Source organism: Hemibagrus wyckioides, linkage group LG15 (assembly GCF_019097595.1).
Source record: "Hemibagrus wyckioides isolate EC202008001 linkage group LG15, SWU_Hwy_1.0, whole genome shotgun sequence".
Lineage (NCBI taxonomy): Eukaryota > Metazoa > Chordata > Actinopteri > Siluriformes > Bagridae > Hemibagrus > Hemibagrus wyckioides.
In genome coordinates this window covers 19,211,350-19,232,626 of record NC_080724.1, presented here as the reverse complement: position 1 = coordinate 19,232,626, position 21,277 = coordinate 19,211,350, and the positions used below count along the sequence as shown (strand labels likewise).

At 38.3% G+C, this 21,277-nt stretch overlaps 1 protein-coding gene across 2 annotated transcripts; it reads right to left on the bottom strand.

The window, feature by feature from the left end:
- Window positions 1-3,744: 3,744 nt before the first annotated feature.
- mylk2 (myosin light chain kinase 2) lies at window positions 3,745-19,757 on the bottom strand. 2 transcript variants are annotated; one of them, XM_058410328.1, is made up of 16 exons: window positions 19,643-19,757; window positions 19,029-19,333; window positions 18,838-18,923; window positions 18,538-18,616; window positions 16,759-17,902; window positions 16,456-16,655; window positions 13,248-13,350; window positions 12,965-13,058; window positions 12,758-12,867; window positions 10,989-11,130; window positions 10,840-10,910; window positions 9,706-9,834; window positions 7,655-7,726; window positions 6,555-6,635; window positions 5,431-5,563; window positions 3,745-5,334 (listed from the first exon to the last, which is right to left on the bottom strand). In XM_058410328.1, exons 2-16 carry the CDS (start codon window positions 19,285-19,287, stop codon window positions 5,254-5,256), a joined length of 2,784 nt encoding a protein of 927 aa, XP_058266311.1. In that variant the 5' UTR covers window positions 19,288-19,333; window positions 19,643-19,757; the 3' UTR covers window positions 3,745-5,253. The 2 variants fall into 2 exon arrangements, with proteins under 2 accessions (XP_058266311.1, XP_058266312.1); XM_058410329.1 differs by having other exon boundaries at window positions 18,547-18,616.
- Between the last annotated feature and the right edge of the window lie 1,520 nt (window positions 19,758-21,277).

Genomic DNA, 21,277 nt, shown 5'->3' with positions numbered 1-21,277 from the left:
TAAATCATTTGATGTTATATGCTCGTCACAAAGGGAATGCGATGACGTGTAAATCATGAGCTATTTCAGGCCCTCAGAAAATTATTTGCTGAAGCTCACAAGACTGCAGTGTTACAAAAGAACTTTACGTCTCCACCAGTACACTATGGTCATTTGTGCTCAAGGAAAACACATGACCTAAACAACTCTCAAACTGGTGACCAAAAATACCATACCAACTGATACTGACATGGCTTTGGCTGGTAAAAAGCACATTGCTGTCTTCTCATGGTTTACATAACTGTTTCACACTGCATAAAGAGTCAGTGTTATGTTTAGTAAGTACAAGGCACTGCATGCCAACTCCTAAATGTCATTCCAGCCATAGAGCACGGTGGAGGGAGTATAATAGTATTGTACTGAGGGCTGAATCGTAACTTTTCCAAGAAACATGAACCTTGACCTAACTGATGTACTTACTAATATGATATAATGCAATATAAAGGCTATTTTGAAAGCCATGCTTTCTGGTAAAATATTACACTCAGCTAAAATAGCCTCTATATGGATATAGAGACCAGTAAAAACATCCTACAAGCTAATTGAGCAATCTGATCTAATTTCCCTGAATAGCTCCACATCTTCCTTCTTACTCAGTCCGATTCTTATGAATGCATTAATACAAGACATTGTTAGAGCGTTCATTACAGAAATTGCATGCAGTAATACTTCAGATCAAGAAATCTAACTGTACAATTATTGGGTGAATATGTCAAAGAGCAATCCAATAAAATGTACATTAATGCATTAGACATTCATACCTTAATAATTTCCGTCCAGATTTAGGACTTGAGTATCAAAATACAGAGACAGAGAATAAATAACGTATTACAGCCCTCAGACTATTTGTCTGTGTTAATGCTTCTTGATCTTAGTGCAGCTTTGGACACCACATGGTCAAAAGTTTCCTCTGCTTCCCATTGCCCCTGTACACAAAGCATAGAGCTCCATGAAGACATGATGTGTGAAGGTTGCAATGGAAGAACTGGAGTGTCCTGCACAGAGCCCTGACTCTGACTCAACCCCACTGAACACCTTTGGGATGAACTGGAACACAGACTGAACCCCAGATCTTCTCACACATCACCGTTGTCCGCTCTGAGTAATGCTCTCGTAGCTGAATGATCACAAATCACCACAGCCGCACTCCAACATCTAATGGAAAGCTTTCCCAGCAGTGGAGTGGAGATTATTATAACAGCAACTAGATTTTTGGATATGTTAAGCAGATCAATCTTGATGCTTTTATTCATTATCCCAAGCAGAGAAATAAAGCTTGGCATCAATTAAAAAATGAATTATTTATTCCAGAAGTGTTTTCATGCATATATGGGTAGGTTTTGTGGGATAGCCTTTTCTCCATCTATTAAATATAGATGATAAGAAAAACTGTACTGCTTGAACCAGTTAGTCAAGAATGCATCCAGAAAGTGTAATAATGTTAAACCTGTTAGTCTAATACTGTATAGCTTGCTGATAAAAAATTTATATAAACAGTTTTCTGACTGCGCTGGCTTTCTATCAGTGAAAGCTTTTGAGTAGGAAGTTGAGGCTGATTGGCGGCTTAGTGGTTATAGGTTTGGGTGTTGGGCTATTGATCAGAACATTGTGAGTTCGCTTCCTACTTTCAATTTAAGAAAAAAGAAGCCTTTATTACCGCTGCACATACATTACAGCACAGCAGAATTCTTTTCTTACTCTTTTGCATATCCCAGCTGAGGAAGTTGGGGTCAGAGTACAGGGGCAGTTATGATGTAGCACTCCTGGAGCAAGGAGGGTTAAGGGCCTTGCTCAGGGGCCCAACAATGGAGGTTTGGCAGTGCTGGGGCTTGAACCCTGACCTTGTGATCAGTGACTTAGAGCCATAACCATCTGAACCTGAGCAAGAGCCTGCACACTTAGCTGGTAAATTGTATACTGTCTTAGATTTACGACACATTGAATAAAAGCATTTGCTGGATGAGCAAAAATAAATAAATAAATAAAATCTTTCTATAAAACCTCCTGGGTATGGAATAGCCTTTGTGCACATTTTCAATTACAGTTTAGTCTGTCTTTTGGAAATTTTAGTTTATTCATAATGAGGCACATAAACAGTGAATTAGGGTGAGCTGAAATGGGGGAATTGTAATGGGATGCTGTGCTACCTGGTGGGTTTGCCATTTCACTTCCACTCCTATTGCTTCTTGCACAGGAATCTCAGTTTGTACTATGATTAGCATTTATCCATCAATTTTCTGTACTGCTTATTATACACAGGGTTGCAGGAGTCCAACCCAGAGGTCTTGAGCCACAAGGCTTGGGGCATCCTAGAGGGGCCTTACACACACAACGTACAAGTTTGGAGCTGCCAAACATCCTACAACGTATGTCTTTGGACTGGAGGAGGAAACCAGGGCACCTGAAGGAATCCCAGGAAGCACAAGACGTTAATGCAAGCTCCGCCCACATAGGAAGCGGAAGCAGGAATCATCCAGCCCTGGATGGCAAACATGCTAATCACTAAGCCACCATGCCCCCCTACTATGATGAACATTCATTCATTCATTCATTCATTGTCTATACCCGCTTATTCCTAGGACTCCTAGGGTCACGGGGGTCTGCTGGAGCCTATCCCAGCGCACATAGGGCGAAAGGCAGGGGTACACCCTGGACAGGTCACCAGTCCATCGCAGTATGATGAACATATACAGCTTATTTTAAGGAAGGATTAATGTATTTTCCCCTAGCTGTGTATACATACATGAGATGTTATTTGGCATCAGAGATGATCATCACCTCACAGCTATATTCTGTTCAAATGATTTAAAGGTTTTAGCCAATCACTGCATGAACTGAGAAACATTTCTGGACCACTTATTTGCCCTACATACCATCCACTTTTTCAGGTTCATTTACCACTCTAGATATTACTGAATAATTCCCATTTTTTTCTCTCAGACTGTTTTCTGATCATCTCCACACACCAATTCCTGTTGTATGTCAGGGATCTTTCTATTTCACATTTCCTGTGTTAAACACTTAAACAGTTCTCCTTTTTTAAGTATCAGTTCCTGTTTCCTAATGTTTAAAGGTGTTTGTTTTTTTCACCTTTGGCTTCCTCCTTATGAGGTCCTGACACTGATCTATTAATCTGTTTTATGACAATGGTTTATGAAGAAAATTATTTAAAAAATAATACAAAAAAATTGCATGGCATGTTTATAATACTTAAACCAGGACGATAAAGAAGAAGTGGCCAAAGGATGTGGTATGCTGGACCCAGAAAGACCGCAAGTCGTTTATCTTAACTGTGACAACAGATCCAGCTGAATAATATGGTGTTCATTATGGCATTATTGACAGTTAAATGTGCCCAATTCTTATAATACATCTAGAAACAGAACAAACCTGAACAAACTTTTTAGTCATATATCTGATCCACCTTCTGGAAGGATCAAACTGGAGGTTCATGAACTTGATTAGCACCTTATAAGGTCTTGTGAATTGTTCAACTATATTTTATTCCAATACAAATCAAGATTAGAAATGAAAACACTAAAGAAATAATAAAGCGATATATAGAGTATATAGAGTATACTGTATACTACATGAATAATTCAAATATAAAGCAAATAATAGAAATGCAGAAATGAAACTCTGCCTTTTTAGAAAAAATAACCATGATGGCTAGAACACTTTAACAGCCATTATAACTTACAGTTACTTTCATAGCAGAAATGAAACAAGCAAATAGGAAGTTTGCTTTGCTGGTCATGTTTCAATCAAAGTTTTCCAGTGCTGGTCATGTTGCAATGAAACATACAGCTGTGAAAAAGTTTTTAATGTAAAACCACCTGTAAAGTCAATGTAAGGGTCAATGCTGGAATAGAAGAGTCAGATAACATGTGAAGAAAGGCACGTCGGTAGTGGTTATCAGGCTTGCCTCGTTTGGGGGTTTGATTCCTACTTCCACCCTTTGTGCATGTTCTTTGATGGTTTCCTCTGGGTTCTCCAGATTCATCCACTGGTCCATTGTTGGCTGATTGGCATCTCTAAATTGTCTCTTGTGTATGAGTGTGTATGCGACTGTACCCTGCAATGGTACCCATCCAGGGTATCTCCTGCCTTGTTCCTCGAGTCCCTTGAAATAGCGTGGATTCTATCAGCATCACCAGACCATTACATTACAAAGTCATAGACAAGGTCATAATAGTCAGCAGATTTTTATAAAGTCTGATAAAATGGTGTTCGTTGTGTTCTTATTCATTCTTGATTTAGGGTTAAGGTGGTGCCACCGTGTGGAGTAAAGCATAACTGTTACCACTGTAGAATGAACTACACTTACTGTCCACTTTATTAGGAACACTGAACATCATCCTTTTAGTGCTTACTCTTCTACTGTGTGTATTATTTAAAAGGCTATACAAATAAAACTGAGATGGAGGATATTTATGTCGCAATTCTGTTAACACATCTTTAATGCAGGGCAGTGTACAGTCAAAAAATGGTTTAAGTTTGACATCAGATTAGCAGCCTTTAAATTAATAGTCTATAGTTGTTAAATCCATCCATCTTTCCATTTTCTGTACCCATTATCTTACACAGGGTCATGGGAGAATGGAGTTGGTCAGGGTCAAACTCATCACAGGGCAAAATCACACAAACTCTCCCACTCTAAAGACAATTTAGAAATCAGCCTACAGCACATGTCTTTGTACAGGGGGAGGAAACCTCCTAAGCACTGGAAAAACATGCAAACTCAGGTAGGAATCGAACCCCTAACCTTGAAGCTAACTAAGCCACCATGCCCCCTCTACTAGTCACTTTATATTCATTGTTGTGGGGAACTGCAATGTTTTTTTTTTACTGTACTAATGTTGTTTCTATTTTTATTTCAGCTATATGGAAACAAAGGCTACGGACATTAAACTGATATGTTTTCCTTTACAAAAGTAATTTATAAGCCAAAATCTGTTTGGTGTCTGAGTTTTATGGCTTCAGTTTGCTTTTTAACTGGAGCTAAATGTCTAACATTGCAAACATTAGTATCCTGATCAGGGTCATGGTGTCTCTGGAGCCTTTCCTGGAAACACTGGGCATGAGGCAGGAATAAAATCTATTTATATTATTGTAACATTACTAAGGGTTATCTTTCGATATTAAATAGTAACTACAATAGTGGGCATGATAAAATAACATTACATTTGTTGAAAGTCAGAGAGGAGGAACATTTCAAACTCCCAGTGATGTGAGGGATCCTGAGCTGCCGATCTTCTTAAACCTGTTGGCTGCTGCTATAGCAATATAGTTTTTCTGTGTAGAGAGAGAGAGAGAGAGAGAGAGAGAAAGCATAAGTTTATTATGTATATCATATTATTATTACACATGTATGAATGTATATTTTTCTACCTTCCACAGCCGCCTGGCCATGTATTTCCTGAGGAGAACCTGCGACTTTAGGATAATATTGCTCCCCTTTGCTTTCTCTGATATATTATTCAGCCAGGGGTGCTTAAGACACTGAGCAGCACTAAGACGGCCACTGTGAAAACACAAAGAGAAAGAGTGAGGATGATTTGCTCTGCCTGTCTCATAGCTATGTAAACTGTATATGAATAACTTGTGTGAAAGATGATGGAGCCAGATTCCTTGCCACGAGTTTTCACCAAATGATTCACCTCATAGTACTAAATACCAAAATGTAAAGAATACTACAGAATCCAAATTAAATGCCTCCTTCATTACTGACCAATTCATGCATTTGGTTAATGCTATATTTACTACTGAAGGAGTGAGCAGACATGTTTACATGACATCATAGTCGAGCTCTCCAGAGGGTAGTATGATCAGCTGAGCACACCATCTACAGAGCTCCCTGACCTGCCACTTATCTACAGCAAGCGGCGCTGGACCAAGGCCAGGAATATAGTGAAAGACCTCAGACTTCTAAACAATGGACTCTTCTCTCTGTGGAGCTCTTCCGCTCCTTGAAGGTAAACACAGAGACAATGTGGAGGAGCTTCTTATTGCAGGAAATTCGGGCTCTCAACCAGGATGATACTTAGAACCTGGACATTTCTGGACTTGGCTGCTCAAAACACACCACATCTAGCTGATTCTTTCTTGGAGAATATATACTGCACTACATACAACTGCATACGTATGCATTCGTCACAGTGTTCTGCCTCTGATCTGTAAATGCCACTGTATATGATTCTATAGACTATAATATCTTTAGGTCTCCTTACACCATTTTTTGGAGGATATATTGTGGTAATTTCTAGATGAATCAACATGCAGAGTCAGTACGTGGCTAAACCGATAACACTGACCATATTTCTCTATATCACTAAAGTTAGCTGGCTAGATTGTAGCTAGTTCATGAGCTATTGAGCTATTACAAGATTTAATAAAGGCATCCCAGGGTTTTTTCACCTTCTGGCTTGACAATGTAGAGGTCAAAAAAATTTCCAAGCTCCAGAATCTAAATTCTGATGAATGTTTTAGAGCATGTAAAGGTACTGAAACTTTACCCCCTCTCTTTGATGAGCAGGTTGGAGATGAAGTCTTTGGCCTCATCTGAGACATGCTCAAATGTCTCCTCGTCAAAATACCTGCACAGGGAAATGACACTGAGAGTAAATATTGCATGAAACTGCATCAAACAATTGCAGTGTTTTTCCAGTAATTACTACAAATATGAATTTTTGTCATGATTCCCTGAAATAAGAAAGACCAAAAAACATTCAAACTCACTTCTAATGAAAGTTTATAAGCAGTGAATAAATGTTAAAAATGAACCTGAATTAAAACTAAAGCTATTACTGAGACATAAGAGAAAGCTTTAGAAGCCTTCTCTTATGTAGTCCCAAGCCTAGAAGTATAAATTATAGAGATTTCAATCATAATTTTATTTGCATATACACCAACCATGCATAACATTATGACCACTTACAAGTGAAGTGAATAAGACTGATGATCTCATCATGGCACCTGTTAGTGGGTGGGATATATTAGGCAGCTAGTGAACATTTTGTCCTCAAAGTTGATGTTAGAAGCAGGAAAAATGGACAAGCGTAAGGATTTGAGCGAGTTTGACGAAGGGCCAAATTGTGATGGCTAGACCACTGGATCAGAGCATCTCCAAAACTGCAGCTCTTGTGGGGTGTTCCCGGTCTGCAGTGGTCAGTATCTATCCAAAGTATCCTTTAAGCCCTTTAAGTCTTGTAAGTATCCTTTAAGTCCTGTAAGTTGTGAGGTGGAGCCCATGGAGTCCCCACCTTGCAACTTTCAGGACTTAAAGTATTGCGTCTAACATCTTGGCGCCAGATACTACAGCACACCTTCAGGGATCTAATGGAGTCTAGTGGGTCAGGGCTGTTTTGACAGCAAAAGGGGGACCAACACAATATTAATCAGGTGGTCATAATGTTATAGCTGATCAGTGTATGTAAACTAAATGAGTATAATAACTTATCTTTAACTCTATATTATAATATCAGTGTTCTGTTTATTTTGTTAATCTAATGAGTATACAGTACATGTACTGTATCTTATAGAGTACATATATATACATACCCTACAGAGATTCGGTTAAAAATATTCAGGTTGTTAAGGTAAAATATGACAGTACCAGTTGACTGTTAATACGTTGTTTAGGGTTTCGCTGTCATCATCACCCAGAAATGGAGAAAGGCCGCTTAATCTGTAAGCAAAGAGAAAAAGTCAGGCACAGTTTCTCCAGCTGGAACACAGTATGGACAAAAAATCCTGATGTCATTCGCAGTTTCTGCAAAACATCAGACTTATACCACGGCTAATGACAATTCTATATGGGTGTTCATTACATTCTTACACTATCAAAGTTTTAGGCACGCTACACTAGATTTTTTTTATTGTCTTAAACATTTGTTTCTGTGTTGAAGTCCATGTTAAAATTTATTCCTGATTCTGTTCCAAAAAATAGAATTTCTATTACTGAATACACTAAACTAAAAAAATGCAGTTAATGCAATCAATCAATCAATCAATAAATAAATAAATAAATAAAGCTTTCTACATTTTTAAATAAATAATAAAGGTTATTTGTCAGGGTGTATAGTTCTGTGAAGAAAGTTTAACATCTACAAAATGTTTTTTTTTTTTACACAGAATGTTCTCTATAGTGGGAAAAAGTTATTTCAACTATAAAAAGAAAAAGAAAAAATGGGTTCCTTTAAGAACTCTGACAGGTTCTTTGGGGTGTCAAAAAAAAAATTTCTTTGGCATCAGTGTGTAAAAAAAAGCCTTTTGTTTTTTAGTGAAACTTTTATTTTTAAGAGAGTTTAAGTAAGCATTTGTTTAACATTTATGGAAGGAGTATGTGTCTCATTGTCAGAGTTTCCTAAGAGTGAGGATATTTTCCATGATGGAATAGTTTCCAGGACTTTCTTTTGTTGTTCCTTAGTCACATGACACAGGAGCATGTTTTTGTCTTATTAACTTCAAGAGAGAAAAACAAAGGAAAGGCTGGAGAGGATATGACTCTGTGTAGCTGACGTTATAAAGCGACATTAAAATGCCACTGTGTATATAGTATGAATTGCAGTTTCTTAATTAATCAATGATTAATAATAATCAATTAATATTAATAATTAATGTGTTCAATAACAATCATACACTAATACCCGAATTAATACTTAATTAAATATGAACAGGAGTTCAGGTGTGTAATAAACATATCTATTACTGCGTGAATAACGACCACATTAAGTACATGTATATGTTAGTTAATGGATTTATTAACACGTAGAGGTAAACTAAAATAAATCAAACATGCTCTAAATTAAACTAAAACATCGGAAAACATCTCACAGGACTCTAGTTTTAAAAGATAATAGATTATATTATCTGCTAAATGAATAAAAGTTAATGTGTTCATTTCGTCCTTGTGGCTAAAGGAGTAGAGCGCCCCGGGTCCTAGTGCCCCACTCTTAAAAGCAGAGCACGCAAATTCTGACAGTAATCCAGCGCCATCCAATGATGTGTTGTAATGTTTAATAAATATACTTTCTTATAGAGCATGTCAGATTTAGTTTATCCCTACTTGTTCATTAATACATTAACTAATTAAGTAACTACATGTACATATGTAGTTAAGGTGGTTGATATTCACATATAAAGTCATATAGTTGAGGTTAGCATTTAATTAGCTGGTGATTTGTACAGTCAATAACTCAAATTGAAGTACATATTAATTCAGTTATTAGTGTACGATTATTTAGGTAACTGTTATTGTAAGCGTTTGCGACTTACAATATCTGTTATCTCTTTCTAAGCTTTAACAGACTTTCGCAATGTGAAGCTTCCTTAAATAAACCTCTGAAATTATGGGGTCGAACCTCAGACCTGGCCCTGTTTACATCATTAGCACAGTTTTCAAACTGAGCTGAACTGCTTGACAAACAAAGATTAAAGATATTCTGCCTTGGTTGTTTGTATACAATATGTAAGAAAATCTTTTTTTTTTAGGTTTGTGTTTTATTTCTACAAATTTCTTCTTTTCTCTTTCTACAAAGCAACCCTCATGCCCTTTCTCGATTCATACATCTCTCTCTGTATAGCTCATTGTAAGGATCTGCGGTCGAAACATTCACAAGTTTTCACAGATTTAGAAATATATACAAGTGTATATGTGTGACCTACAGCATGTATGTGACAACTCCTAGAGTCCACATATCTGTAGGGAAGGAAACGAAGTCAAAGTTGACCACCTCTGGCGCCAGGAACTCAGGTGTCCCGAATGAAACTCGGAGCTTCTCTCGTGGTTTGTACCTACAGAAGGAAAGAGCTGATTAGAGGATCCAGCGATAATCTGATCTGAAGCAGCTCTTTCCTGAACTCTAAAAGTGCAATCGGCAGTTAACAGATCATATAAGTGTTCAGTGTAATATCTTTTCTTTTTTTCAGCATTAAATGAAAACTTGAAGAAGAAGGATGTTAGCTGTATATTGAATACTCAAAATCAACTTGCTAATAGAAATCAGTGTAGAATTTGTTAAATTTACGTCACTCTCCAAACGGATTAAACAGTTCAAGTTCATTCAAACTACTTGATTTATGCTACAAGATACTTTTTACCAGTACACTGCCATCTTATTCCACTGGCTGAATGGAAATCGACTTATTATATTTAACAGTCAGTAAATCATTTTCAATCAGTATAAACAAATAAATTATTTTAATGCTGCAAGTCTGATATAAAATGAGTCAGGCTTTTCCCTCTTTTGGATAACCTTACACAGAATTTTATCGGTTAAAGATAACAGGTTCATATTTTAGCTGCTTATGAACAAACACTTGGGGCATTACAGAGAGCTGAAATGGGTTTGATATCAACATTTAATCTGAAGACAGAAACATTTGTGTGGAATTTTTTTTTTTTTATGTACTATGAATATATTGCATCTAATAAGCAAGGTAAAAACAGAAATCCTTAATTTCTACAAAGTCCTGAGTGTCTACTTTATGATATGAGCTTCATATTAACCACCGCTGTGGAGCGAGACATGTAAAAGACATTCAATGCTGAACATGGACACAACAAAACAGGCAGAAATTCCAATTTATGGCCTGTGGGAAAAAGAGGTGTCTCCCACCTTACTACTGAGAAATATGTTTAAGCTGTAGCAATTGAACTACAAATGTAGATGTGTTATTATCAGATTTCTTAGTGCAAGCGAAGGCGGTGATAGCTGTTTATTTTGTACACTTAAACACTGCCATTGACACTCTGGTAGATATTTACGACTATGTGGAGGAGATTAACACACACTCTACCTTCTGGCAAGCCCAAAGTCGATGATCTTGATCTGATGACTCGACCGATTCACACAAAGGATGTTCTCTGGCTGAAAGCGGAGCAGCTCGTAAGACACGCAGATCAACACTTGTGTTCCTGCAGCTGAATGTGTGACAGTGGGTCATACCTTTAGGTCGAGGTGAAGGACGTACATCTGGTGCATGTACTGGATGCCCTCGCAGATCTGCTTCACAAACACCATGGCGTCCACTTCAGTCAGGGGGCAGCTCTCATCCACAATCCTCTCAAACAGCTCACCTCCTTCCACACTGCAGGTCATTCAGAAGTTTCAATTCAATTCAATTTATTTATATAGGGCTTTTAACAATGCCTCAAAGCAGCTTTACAGAAGTATAGACACAGAAAAATATAAAAATGATAAAGTTTAAAATTAAGTTACTATTTATCTCTAATAGTTATCCCTAAATGTCCTTATAATCACTGACCTGAACCTCTTGTGTTGCTGTTCAATAAAAAGTCTGGTTTTTTTTACAATTGTAAATATGATCAGCTAAATAAATAAATAGCCAGAAATATTTATTCTCATTCTTTTGGAAATCATAATAAATAAGAGCAAATGATTATTAAATGAACGAATAAATTCATCTTTAGTAATCATTTTATCCTGGTCATGGTGGTGACAGATTTGGAGTCTGTCCTGCAATCACTGAGTGTAAAGTGGGAATACACCCTGAAACAATCCCTCTCAGGGCACAATGCACACATATTCACACAAATGGGGCAATTTATAGATGCCTATCCAACTACCAGTGCAAGGAAACCCATACAGACATGCAGAGAAATAAAAATTCTACACAGAAAGAAACCTGTAATTATGAAAAGGGACATGCTTTAAAGATATAAAGAAGCATGTGGTAGAAGTGTTGAGCTACTGATTGGAAGGTTATGAGCTCAAATCCCAGGTCCACCAAGCTGCCAGTGCTGACCCCCTGAGCAAAGCCCTTAATCCTCAATTGCCCAGATACATAAAATGAGATTTACTGTAAGTTGCTCTGGATAAGGGTGTCTGCCAAATGCCAGAAATGTAAATGCCTGGCCGGTAGCAATAGGAGGTCACCATATAACCTACCGAACATAACTAGCAGTTTTCTCCACAAGTATAATTTAAATTATTAAAAAAAATCAATTAAAAATCCTTTTTGACTCTTCCTGATACTTTATGGATTTCCTTCCTGAATTTTCATAGCAGTTTGAGACAACTACTTTGATCAGATCTGGTAAAACGAGGAAGAGTGAAGGCTAACATGTACTTTCTACCAGACATGTGATACCTAACCAACCCAACCTTTTTAAACTGCTGCTCATGCTTCACATCACAGGGCAGCGTAACACACTTAAAAAGAAGTAGCATCCACAGTCTTCTGCATACATGAGCTGACAAATGCCTATGATCGGCTCGTGCTGCAGTGATTGATTGGGAGAGAGAGTAGCACATCCCTCCAAACAAAAAAGCACAGGTTTCCTTGGCTGTTGGACACAGATTGCTGAGGCATCACTGAGACTCAAAGTTGTGATCTCCCAAACATGGTAGTGCTGCAGCATAAAGCTGATGATGAAAACCATGACAATGAACGATAAATTCAAGATAGAAACACCCATCAGCAGCCGATGGCAGAGTTAAGTGCCATAATGCAAAAAATGCTGGTAGTGTGAACACATGGTTACAAAAAGGGGTGGGGCTTATGGATCTGCTTTAAAGTGTGAAGGGGGAGTGACGACTTATTTCTGGTGCGGAAAAAAATTGAACAAATTCCAGACATAAAAAAGAACCTAAACTGAGATGTCGTACATGATAACACTGTTTTTCTACATCTCCATTTAAAAGAACTTACAATTTTCAATCTAACTGATCGCAACAACATGAGGGATACTCACTACTCCAGGACCAACACTACTTGATTTTTGGTCTCGAAGGCATCAAAGAGCTGAAGGATGTTGGCGTGATTCAGCTGGTTCATTACTTCGATCTCGTTCAGCACCATTTCCTGCCAAACACGGAAAAGTTCCACAGTTCACTTCCGCTCACCTTCACCGTTTCCTGAACTGAAAGGAAGACGGTGAAGTAAAGGAAGCAGCACTCACCCTCTCTTTGGCAGTTCTGGTACTGATGATCTTGGCTGCCAGTCTAAGCCCGGTTTTAATCTCTGTGCATTTGTGTACTTTGCCGAAACGACCACTAAAATAACAGAACAGTCATTTAATTAATGTACTTTTTTTGTACTTATGAATGCATTATTGTTATGGCCATCCTTCAACCATGCAAAGACACATCAAGACTCCATATTCAATTCAGGGTTATATGATTGGTTTACTTCAATACAGTAAAGTACGTTATAAAATAAATATTTTCCGATTTTGAGCTCACCCTCCCAGCACTTCTCGAGTATGGATGCTGAAGTCAGATGGCGGACTCGTCTTCAGAGACACACACCGATGTGAGAAAGGGGCTGGCTTTGGAGGAACATCATCTATGTCACGCAGGAGAAACACTTGTTTAAGCTTATTCTGCATGATTCTGCAATTCACACACACTGTGTTTTACACATTACCCACAGTTTAAGGGCTGTGAGAAACGGTTTAGAGTTCCATCACAATCATGCTACTGATTACAAATTGTGAAAGAATACCTTGATTGTGAGTTAAAAACAATTTTAGCGTTCTTAACCCTTTTTTACCAGTTTACTGGTGATCTACAAATTGGATATTTTCAATCAATGTAAAGAAATGAATGATTTTCTGGCTGTGAGTCTGATAGAAAATGAGTCAGGACTCTGTCGGCTTTTGATGTGAGATGTGTGTTTTTCCCTCTGTTGGATAATCTTATACAGAATTTTAGTGGTGAAGATAAACACCTTTAAATTTTAGATGCACTTGGGGCATCTCAGAGAACAGAAATGGGTTTGATAGCATCATTTACTATGAGGATTTGTATTCAGGAATATTTGTGTGGAAATCCAACCATTCTTTTGTTTTGTTTTTTATTTTCTTGGGAAATTTCTATTAATATATAGTAAGCACAGGACAGAATAAAAACAGAAATACTTATGAAAATCTACTTTTTTAGCCCTGAGTGTCAAAGAATGACAAAGAAATCCAATATTAAACATGAGCAGAACAAAACGGCCTTTGGGTAAAAGAGTAAACATGGCATTAAACATTAGAGGGAACTTTAAGTGTTTATGTACTGTAGTGACATTTTGAATGATGCAACACAACAGAGAAGGCATGTTGGACACGCTGACACCTGATCTATGTCTCCCTGTCTGTTTCACTATTATCCCGGGGTCTGAACAGCTGCAGGTAACGTTTACAGGGCAGTGCTAAGGCCAGGGATTAGTCTGTTCTGGATACCACACATCACGTAAGGGTCAAATTCAAAAGCTTGCTTTGTATGTTTTAATGTGTGATATCAAGAACGACATTACCATTTAATTATCATATTAACTCCTGCATTTGTTTTGCCTTCTCATCTCTTTTTATTGGACTTCATTTCATCTTATCACACCTCATCTCATTATATCTCATTTCATCTCATATCATCTGATCTCAGTTCCTCTCACCTCATCTCATTATGTCTCATTTCAACTCATAGCATCTGATCTCAGTTTCTTTCATCTCATCATATCTCATTTCATCTTATATCATCTTATCTCAGTTTCTTTCATCTCATCATATCTCATTTCATCTCATATCATCTCATCATATCTCATTTCATCTCATATCACCTGATCTCAGTTCCTCTCGCCTCATCTCATTATATCTCATTTTATCTCATATCATCTTATCTCAGTTTCTTTCATCTCATCATATCTCATTTCATCTCATATCACCTGATCTCAGTTCCTCTCGACTCATCTCATTATATCTCATTTTATCTCATATCATCTTATCTCAGTTTCTTTCATCTCATCATATCTCATTTCATCTCATAGCATCTGATCTCAGTTTCTTTCATCTCATCATATCTCATTTCATCTCATATCATCTCATCATATCTCATTTCATCTCATATCACCTGATCTCAGTTCCTCTCACCTCATCTCATTATATCTCATTTCAGCTTTTATTATCTTATCTCAATTCCTCTCACCTCATCTCATTATATCTCATATCATCTTATCTCAGTTCCTCTCACCTCATCTCATTATATCTCATTTTATCTCAGTTCCTCTCACCTCATCTCATTATATCTCATTTTATCTCAGTTCCTCTCACCTCATCTCATTATATCTCATATCATCTTATCTCAGTTCCTCTCACCTCATCTCGTTATATCTCATTTTATCTCAGTTCCTCTCACCTCATCTCATTATATCTCATATCATCTTATCTCAGTTCCTCTCACCTCATCTCATTATATCTCATATCATCTTATCTCAGTTCCTCTCACCTCATCTCGTTATATCTCATTTTATCTCAGTTCCTCTCACCTCATCTCATTATATCTCATATCATCTTATCTCAGTTCCTCTCACCTCATCTCATTATATCTCATTTCAACTTTTATTATCTTATCTCAATTCCTCTCACCTCATCTCATTATATCTCATATCATCTTATCTCAGTTCCCTCACCTCATCTCGTTATATCTCATTTTATCTCAGTTTTTCTCACCTCATCTCATTATATCTCATTTTATCTCAGTTCCTCTCACCTCATCTCATTATATCTCATATCATCTTATCTCAGTTCCTCTCACCTCATCTCGTTATATCTCATTTTATCTCAGTTCCTCTCACCTCATCTCATTATATCTCATATCATCTTATCTCAGTTCCTCTCACCTCATCTCGTTATATCTCATTTTATCTCAGTTCCTCTCACCTCATCTCATTATATCTCATATCATCTTATCTCAGTTCCTCTCACCTCATCTCATTATATCTCATTTCAACTTTTATTATCTTATCTCAATTCCTCTCACCTCATCTCATTATATCTCATATCATCTTATCTCAGTTCCCTCACCTCATCTCGTTATATCTCATTTTATCTCAGTTTTTCTCACCTCATCTCATTATATCTCATCTTATCTCAGTTCCTCTCACCTCATCTCGTTATATCTCATTTTATCTCAGTTCCTCTCACCTCATCTCATTATATCTCATTTTATCTCAGTTCCTCTCACCTCATCTCATTATATCTCATATCATCTTATCTCAGTTCCTCTCACCTCATCTCATTATATCTTATTTTATCTCAGTTCCTCTCACCTCATCTCATTATATCTCATTTTATCTCAGTTCCTCTCACCTCATCTCATTATATCTCATATCATCTTATCTCAGTTCCTCTCACCTCATCTCATTATATCTCGTTTTATCTCAGTTCCTCTCACCTCATCTCATTATATCTCATTTCATGTCATATCGTCTTATCTCAGTTCATCGCATTTCATCTCATGTTTTGGAAAACATCCAAAACAATCTGATGAAATTGTTCATGAACAGATACTGTTGAGGGCAAAAATCTTTTTTTTTTGGTTTATTTTCTCTACATCAGTCTGGTGACCTTTAAAATGCCTCTTTCAAGGCTTACAAGGCTTAAATCTCATTATTCTTCTGATTCCTCACCTATCATTTTTAAGCAGGTCTTGGGTGGCACTTTGACATTTTGACTTGTGGTTTTCTCAGACGCCGGACTTATTTTGATCTGTATCCCTCCAGTCTTTTGCGGTCTGGTGCAGGTGACTCCTGATGACGCATTCCCAGACTTCCCAAAAAGCGGCGTTACTGTGGTCACAGGCTCTGCTTTTCCTCCAGGGGCCTGAAGACTAACAGTAAAAGGCATTGCTTTGGCCAGTTGAATGCAAACTGGTTTCAATCTCAAACTGGTACAAGACAAAACCCTGTTTCACTCTTATTTGTTCACTTTACCTTTGCAAGGATTCAGGACAGCTGTAGACATGTTGGAGAAAGGAGGTTGCTGCTGATGTGGAAGGTGATAATGCAGATGATTTCATTGTGAGTGTTTTTGTTGTTTGTGCATTTGTTGAAGACTTGTCTATGTTTTGTGGTGTTGCTACAGGAGCCTTTAGAAGTTTAAGGATTGGTGTGATGTTCTCTGTAAGTGGGGATTCTGGTGGAGAATTGGGCTTGGAGGTGACCAAACTTGTGAGAGGAGGTCCAGTCGTCTTTGGTGGTAGCAGTTCATCTTTTGTCTTTATTGGTCTTGTGACAGTGCCGTTTGGCTGGGATAATTTTGAGTCTGCTGTTTCCAGCACAGGTGGTTGCACAGATTTAAACAAAGACATCCCTTTGCCTTGAGACATTACAGCAGGAACTCCCAAACTTTCCTTTTGAAGACTATGGACTGATGATGGTGCTGGAGCATTCTCTTTTACATTAAACCTTGGTAGATTACTGGATGTAGTCATAACCACGGTTGGAGATGTTGTTGTGCCTGAAGCAGTCCATAAACCTGGGATCTTCTGGTTTGTTGTTATGGTTGTAGATCCTGCTGCTGACGTTTGTATGGTTGTTGTGGTAGGTGAAGACACAGTTGCTTTAAAGAGAAAAGGAGCTTGTGTGATCTTCGATGTTAGGGTGTGTGTTGTTGCTGGTGTGCTTTTTGTAGTTGGTGCAACCTTTTGCGGAGGAGCGATCGTCTTCGGCGAAGGTGTCTCCGTTTTTGTTGGAGACGTACTCATCTTCGGTTTCGGCGTAGTCATTTCCAGTGGTGGTGGACTCCTCCTTACAGGTGGAGTAATCACTTCTGGTGGTGGAATCTGCATCTTTGATGGAACTGTAAGTGTATCCATCTTTGCAGTCGCTGCAGCTGTACAACCAAACGCTCCTGCTGTCCTGGAACTATTTGGACTTAACGATGACTTTTCTTCACCGATCTTGGTTGTATTTGGTGTTTTATTCCCAGACTGTGCTGTTGTCCAGCGTGGGGTCACTTTCAATAAATCTTTGTGTGACTGCGAATCACGCTGAGCTTTGCTGTCTGCACAGTCATATCTGAGTGGTGATCCATTGTCTCTAAGCCCCTCACCTTCTGTGTCTTCAATCAGAGTGTCTGAACAGAGAAACAAACAGCCATTACATCCATCCATTTTCTATACCCGCTTCATTCCTAATTAGGGTCTGGTTAGGGTCTAACTAGGATCTTCTGGAGCCTATCCCAGTACACACTGGGCAAAAGGCAGGGCTACACCCTGGACAGGTCACCAGTCCATCACAGGGCCACACATATAGACAGACAACCACACACACTCATATGGGGAAATTAGAATTACCAATCAACCTAATGTACATGTTTTTGGACTGTGGGAGGAAACCGGAGTAAACCCACACAGGCACGGGGAGAACATGCAAACTAGAACCCAGTATGCGAACCCAGGACCTTCTTGCTGAAAGGCAACAGTTCTAACCCCTAAGCCACCGTGCTGCCCTCAGCAATCACATCATATTCACATAATGTGAAGGCTCCTTATTTAATTAATCATGCTATCTCACTGTGTGATGATCTCATTTGCTTTTTTATTTTATTCCTGACAGGTGTGTCCTGGGTCACAGTGGCTATAGTTAAACATTCCAGTCAATCACTCTTACAGCAGCCCGTCAGAAAAGATTACTCTTAAAATGGACCTATGCCAACTTTCCAGGTTAATGCTGTCTAAGGGACATAGTGTTAGAAGACAAAATGGGTACCTTCCTGACCTTTCCCACAGGGTGCATTATGGATTATTTTTTGATCTCTGAGTTTATCCAGCTGCACATAGACTTCATCCTGTGATTGAAAGGACAGACAAAAAAGGTGGCAATTTGAAAACACCTTATGCATGCAATAATCACATGAAACCTCTAACGTTTTTTAGCGCCATAATATTATGATATGGTTACTGCAAATGATTTAATTCGTACAGCTTAACAATGTGAAGCAAGCATGCAGTGAATTAAGATTTTTTGGAAATCCCAAACTAGCGTCAGGTGTAACGGATCTCTACATACCACTGATGTCCGTACAGGTAGAGATTTCCTTCTCTGCAGAGCTGCTAAAGGTACAGCCATTTTGTCACAAGTCCTGCCTTCTAGATCTTTAAAAGACACGTGCAAATATACAGCTTTATGTTATATTACAAATCTAACATTAAGTGGAACTGACAGGGAAAATCAGTGTCCAATCATATCAGTGAACCTACTTTCTGTCAGTTCCTCCAGTGCATTCCTCAGGTCCATGACTTTCCTCTCCAGGTTCTCAAGGAGCTTTGCCTGAGCTGAGAGCTGGCTGACTGTAGCCTCTTGCTGCCGACTGTGTTGGCTGCACATCCTACACATTGGGCAGCTTCCCCCAGAGCTGCGTGCTAAAAGCTGGTCTAGTTTACGGTGCAGGTCATCCATCTTGACCTCCACAGTGGCTGGGTCACAGGCAGCAGAAGCAGGCCACTTTACTGACCGCATGTTTAGTAAACATCAAACCAAGCTGGTAGCAGGAGCAGGCAACAAGCTGCACAAGTCAATCATAGGCAATAAAGAAGTAAACAGGTGTTTTTGACAAGACGTTTTATTACACCTATAGGAACCTAAGTGGCAAGCGTCACTGAGAGGTTAGAAACCCTAACCCTTTGACCTTCGAGCTTAAATGAATACATTCTCTGAATACAGAATTTTTTTAGGGTCACACACTAAGACAAGAGACACAAAACGAGCAGGTATAAATAAATGAAAAAACACATAAGGGAAATCCAAAACTCAATCCTGAACATGATTATAAGTATCAGCAGAACAATCAGGGTCCACACACACACACACTTACCTACAGAGAAGGCAGTCGTATATCAAGTCTTCATGAAGAGACCATGAGCTCAGAGAGAATGGTTGAGGGACAATGACCGGTTCCCCCTGAAGCTGCCAATGCAACAACCTTTCAGATTCTTCCTTTATCTGAGCCCAGTGTCCACCGCACCAGAAATAGCCAGACCAAGCAGGGGACATGATTGGAGGGGAGTTTCGAATAGTAACTGATAAATGAGGTATGTAAGGCTGGCCACATTCAACTAGGGGGCACACACTTTCTGAAAACAAATCTATATGCTGACAGTAATCAGAAAAAAATCAGAAATTCAGCAAAATATCACTAGTGAAGGGTAAAAATCTTATAGTATTTTAAAGACTATCCTATAATAAAGATTGTACTAGAAATGATAAAATGAAAATAACTGTTTCCTGGAGATCAGGACTTATATTGTCCAAGTGTTGTTAGTGTGGAACTTTCAGGAAACAAGTTGATATAGAGCCGTGTTATATTTTTAGTTTTTTGGGGGGAAAAAGTCATTTTACTGCTTAACTGGAACATGTAATATTTTGTCATGAAGGCTTTCCTGTGGCAAAAAACTACTTATAAAGTGCTGGTACTGGAGACTCCTTCTATACAGTTGCATTTTTAAAAAAATGTTCAGTAACCTGATGAACCACTGTTATTATTAGTGATATTTCTGCATTGCAAATAATTTACTTGGAGATGTAGTAGTAGTGCACTCGGCTTGTTCAAACTAATAGCAGCATGAAGTTTAGAGAATTCATTCTTTCTGTGAATAAACAGGGGGGTCATTAATTCTCCTTTATAAAGGAAGAAGGGAAGCAAGTGTTTCGTAAACTGGTTTAAAAAATAGATTTCCTTCCGAATTGCAGTAAAATAAAAATCTCAAAAATTTTTGAGACTCAGAAAACTAGCAACTACTGTTAAAACAGATTTTTAAAAAAATATGGCAAAAAATTCAATCGCCTCCTCCAGAAAGATGATCGAAAATGACCAGTGGGTACTGTTACAGTCAGAAGACGTTTAATTCGAAGCCAAATTATCAACAAGGAGATCTCGTAAAAGCACCACTTTTGAAAAATAGCATAATTTTATTAGGGGAAAAAACCTTTATGTCTCACCCCAAAAGCAACTTATCATTAAAAATTTCCCAGACAAACTGGAGAGTCCATCAGACAGGAGACGTTTTCTTTAATACATCCAAATGTAGCATCCATCTCTCCTTACTGCAAGGATATAAAGGGAGAGCCAACTCCATATTAAATTCATGTGCATGTAAAGGCAGACGTCCCAGTCTTGACCTGTCTCACAGTCTCCACTCTAATTCATCCCAAAAGTGTTCCATCAGGTTGAGGTCAGGACTCTGAAGTTCCTCCACACCAAACTCACTCAGCCATGTCTTTATGGACCTTGCTTTGTGCACTGGTGTGGAGTCATGTTGGAACAGGAAGGGATCATCCCCAAACTGTTCCCACAAAGTTGATTGTCCAAAATGTACTGGAATGCTGAAGCATAAAGAGTTCCTTTCACTAGATCTAAAAGGCCAAGCCCAATCCCTGAATTCAATGAATTGGAGCGGTGTCCCAAAACTTTTGGCAATAGTGTACCTGCCTGCCTTCACCATACACAAAG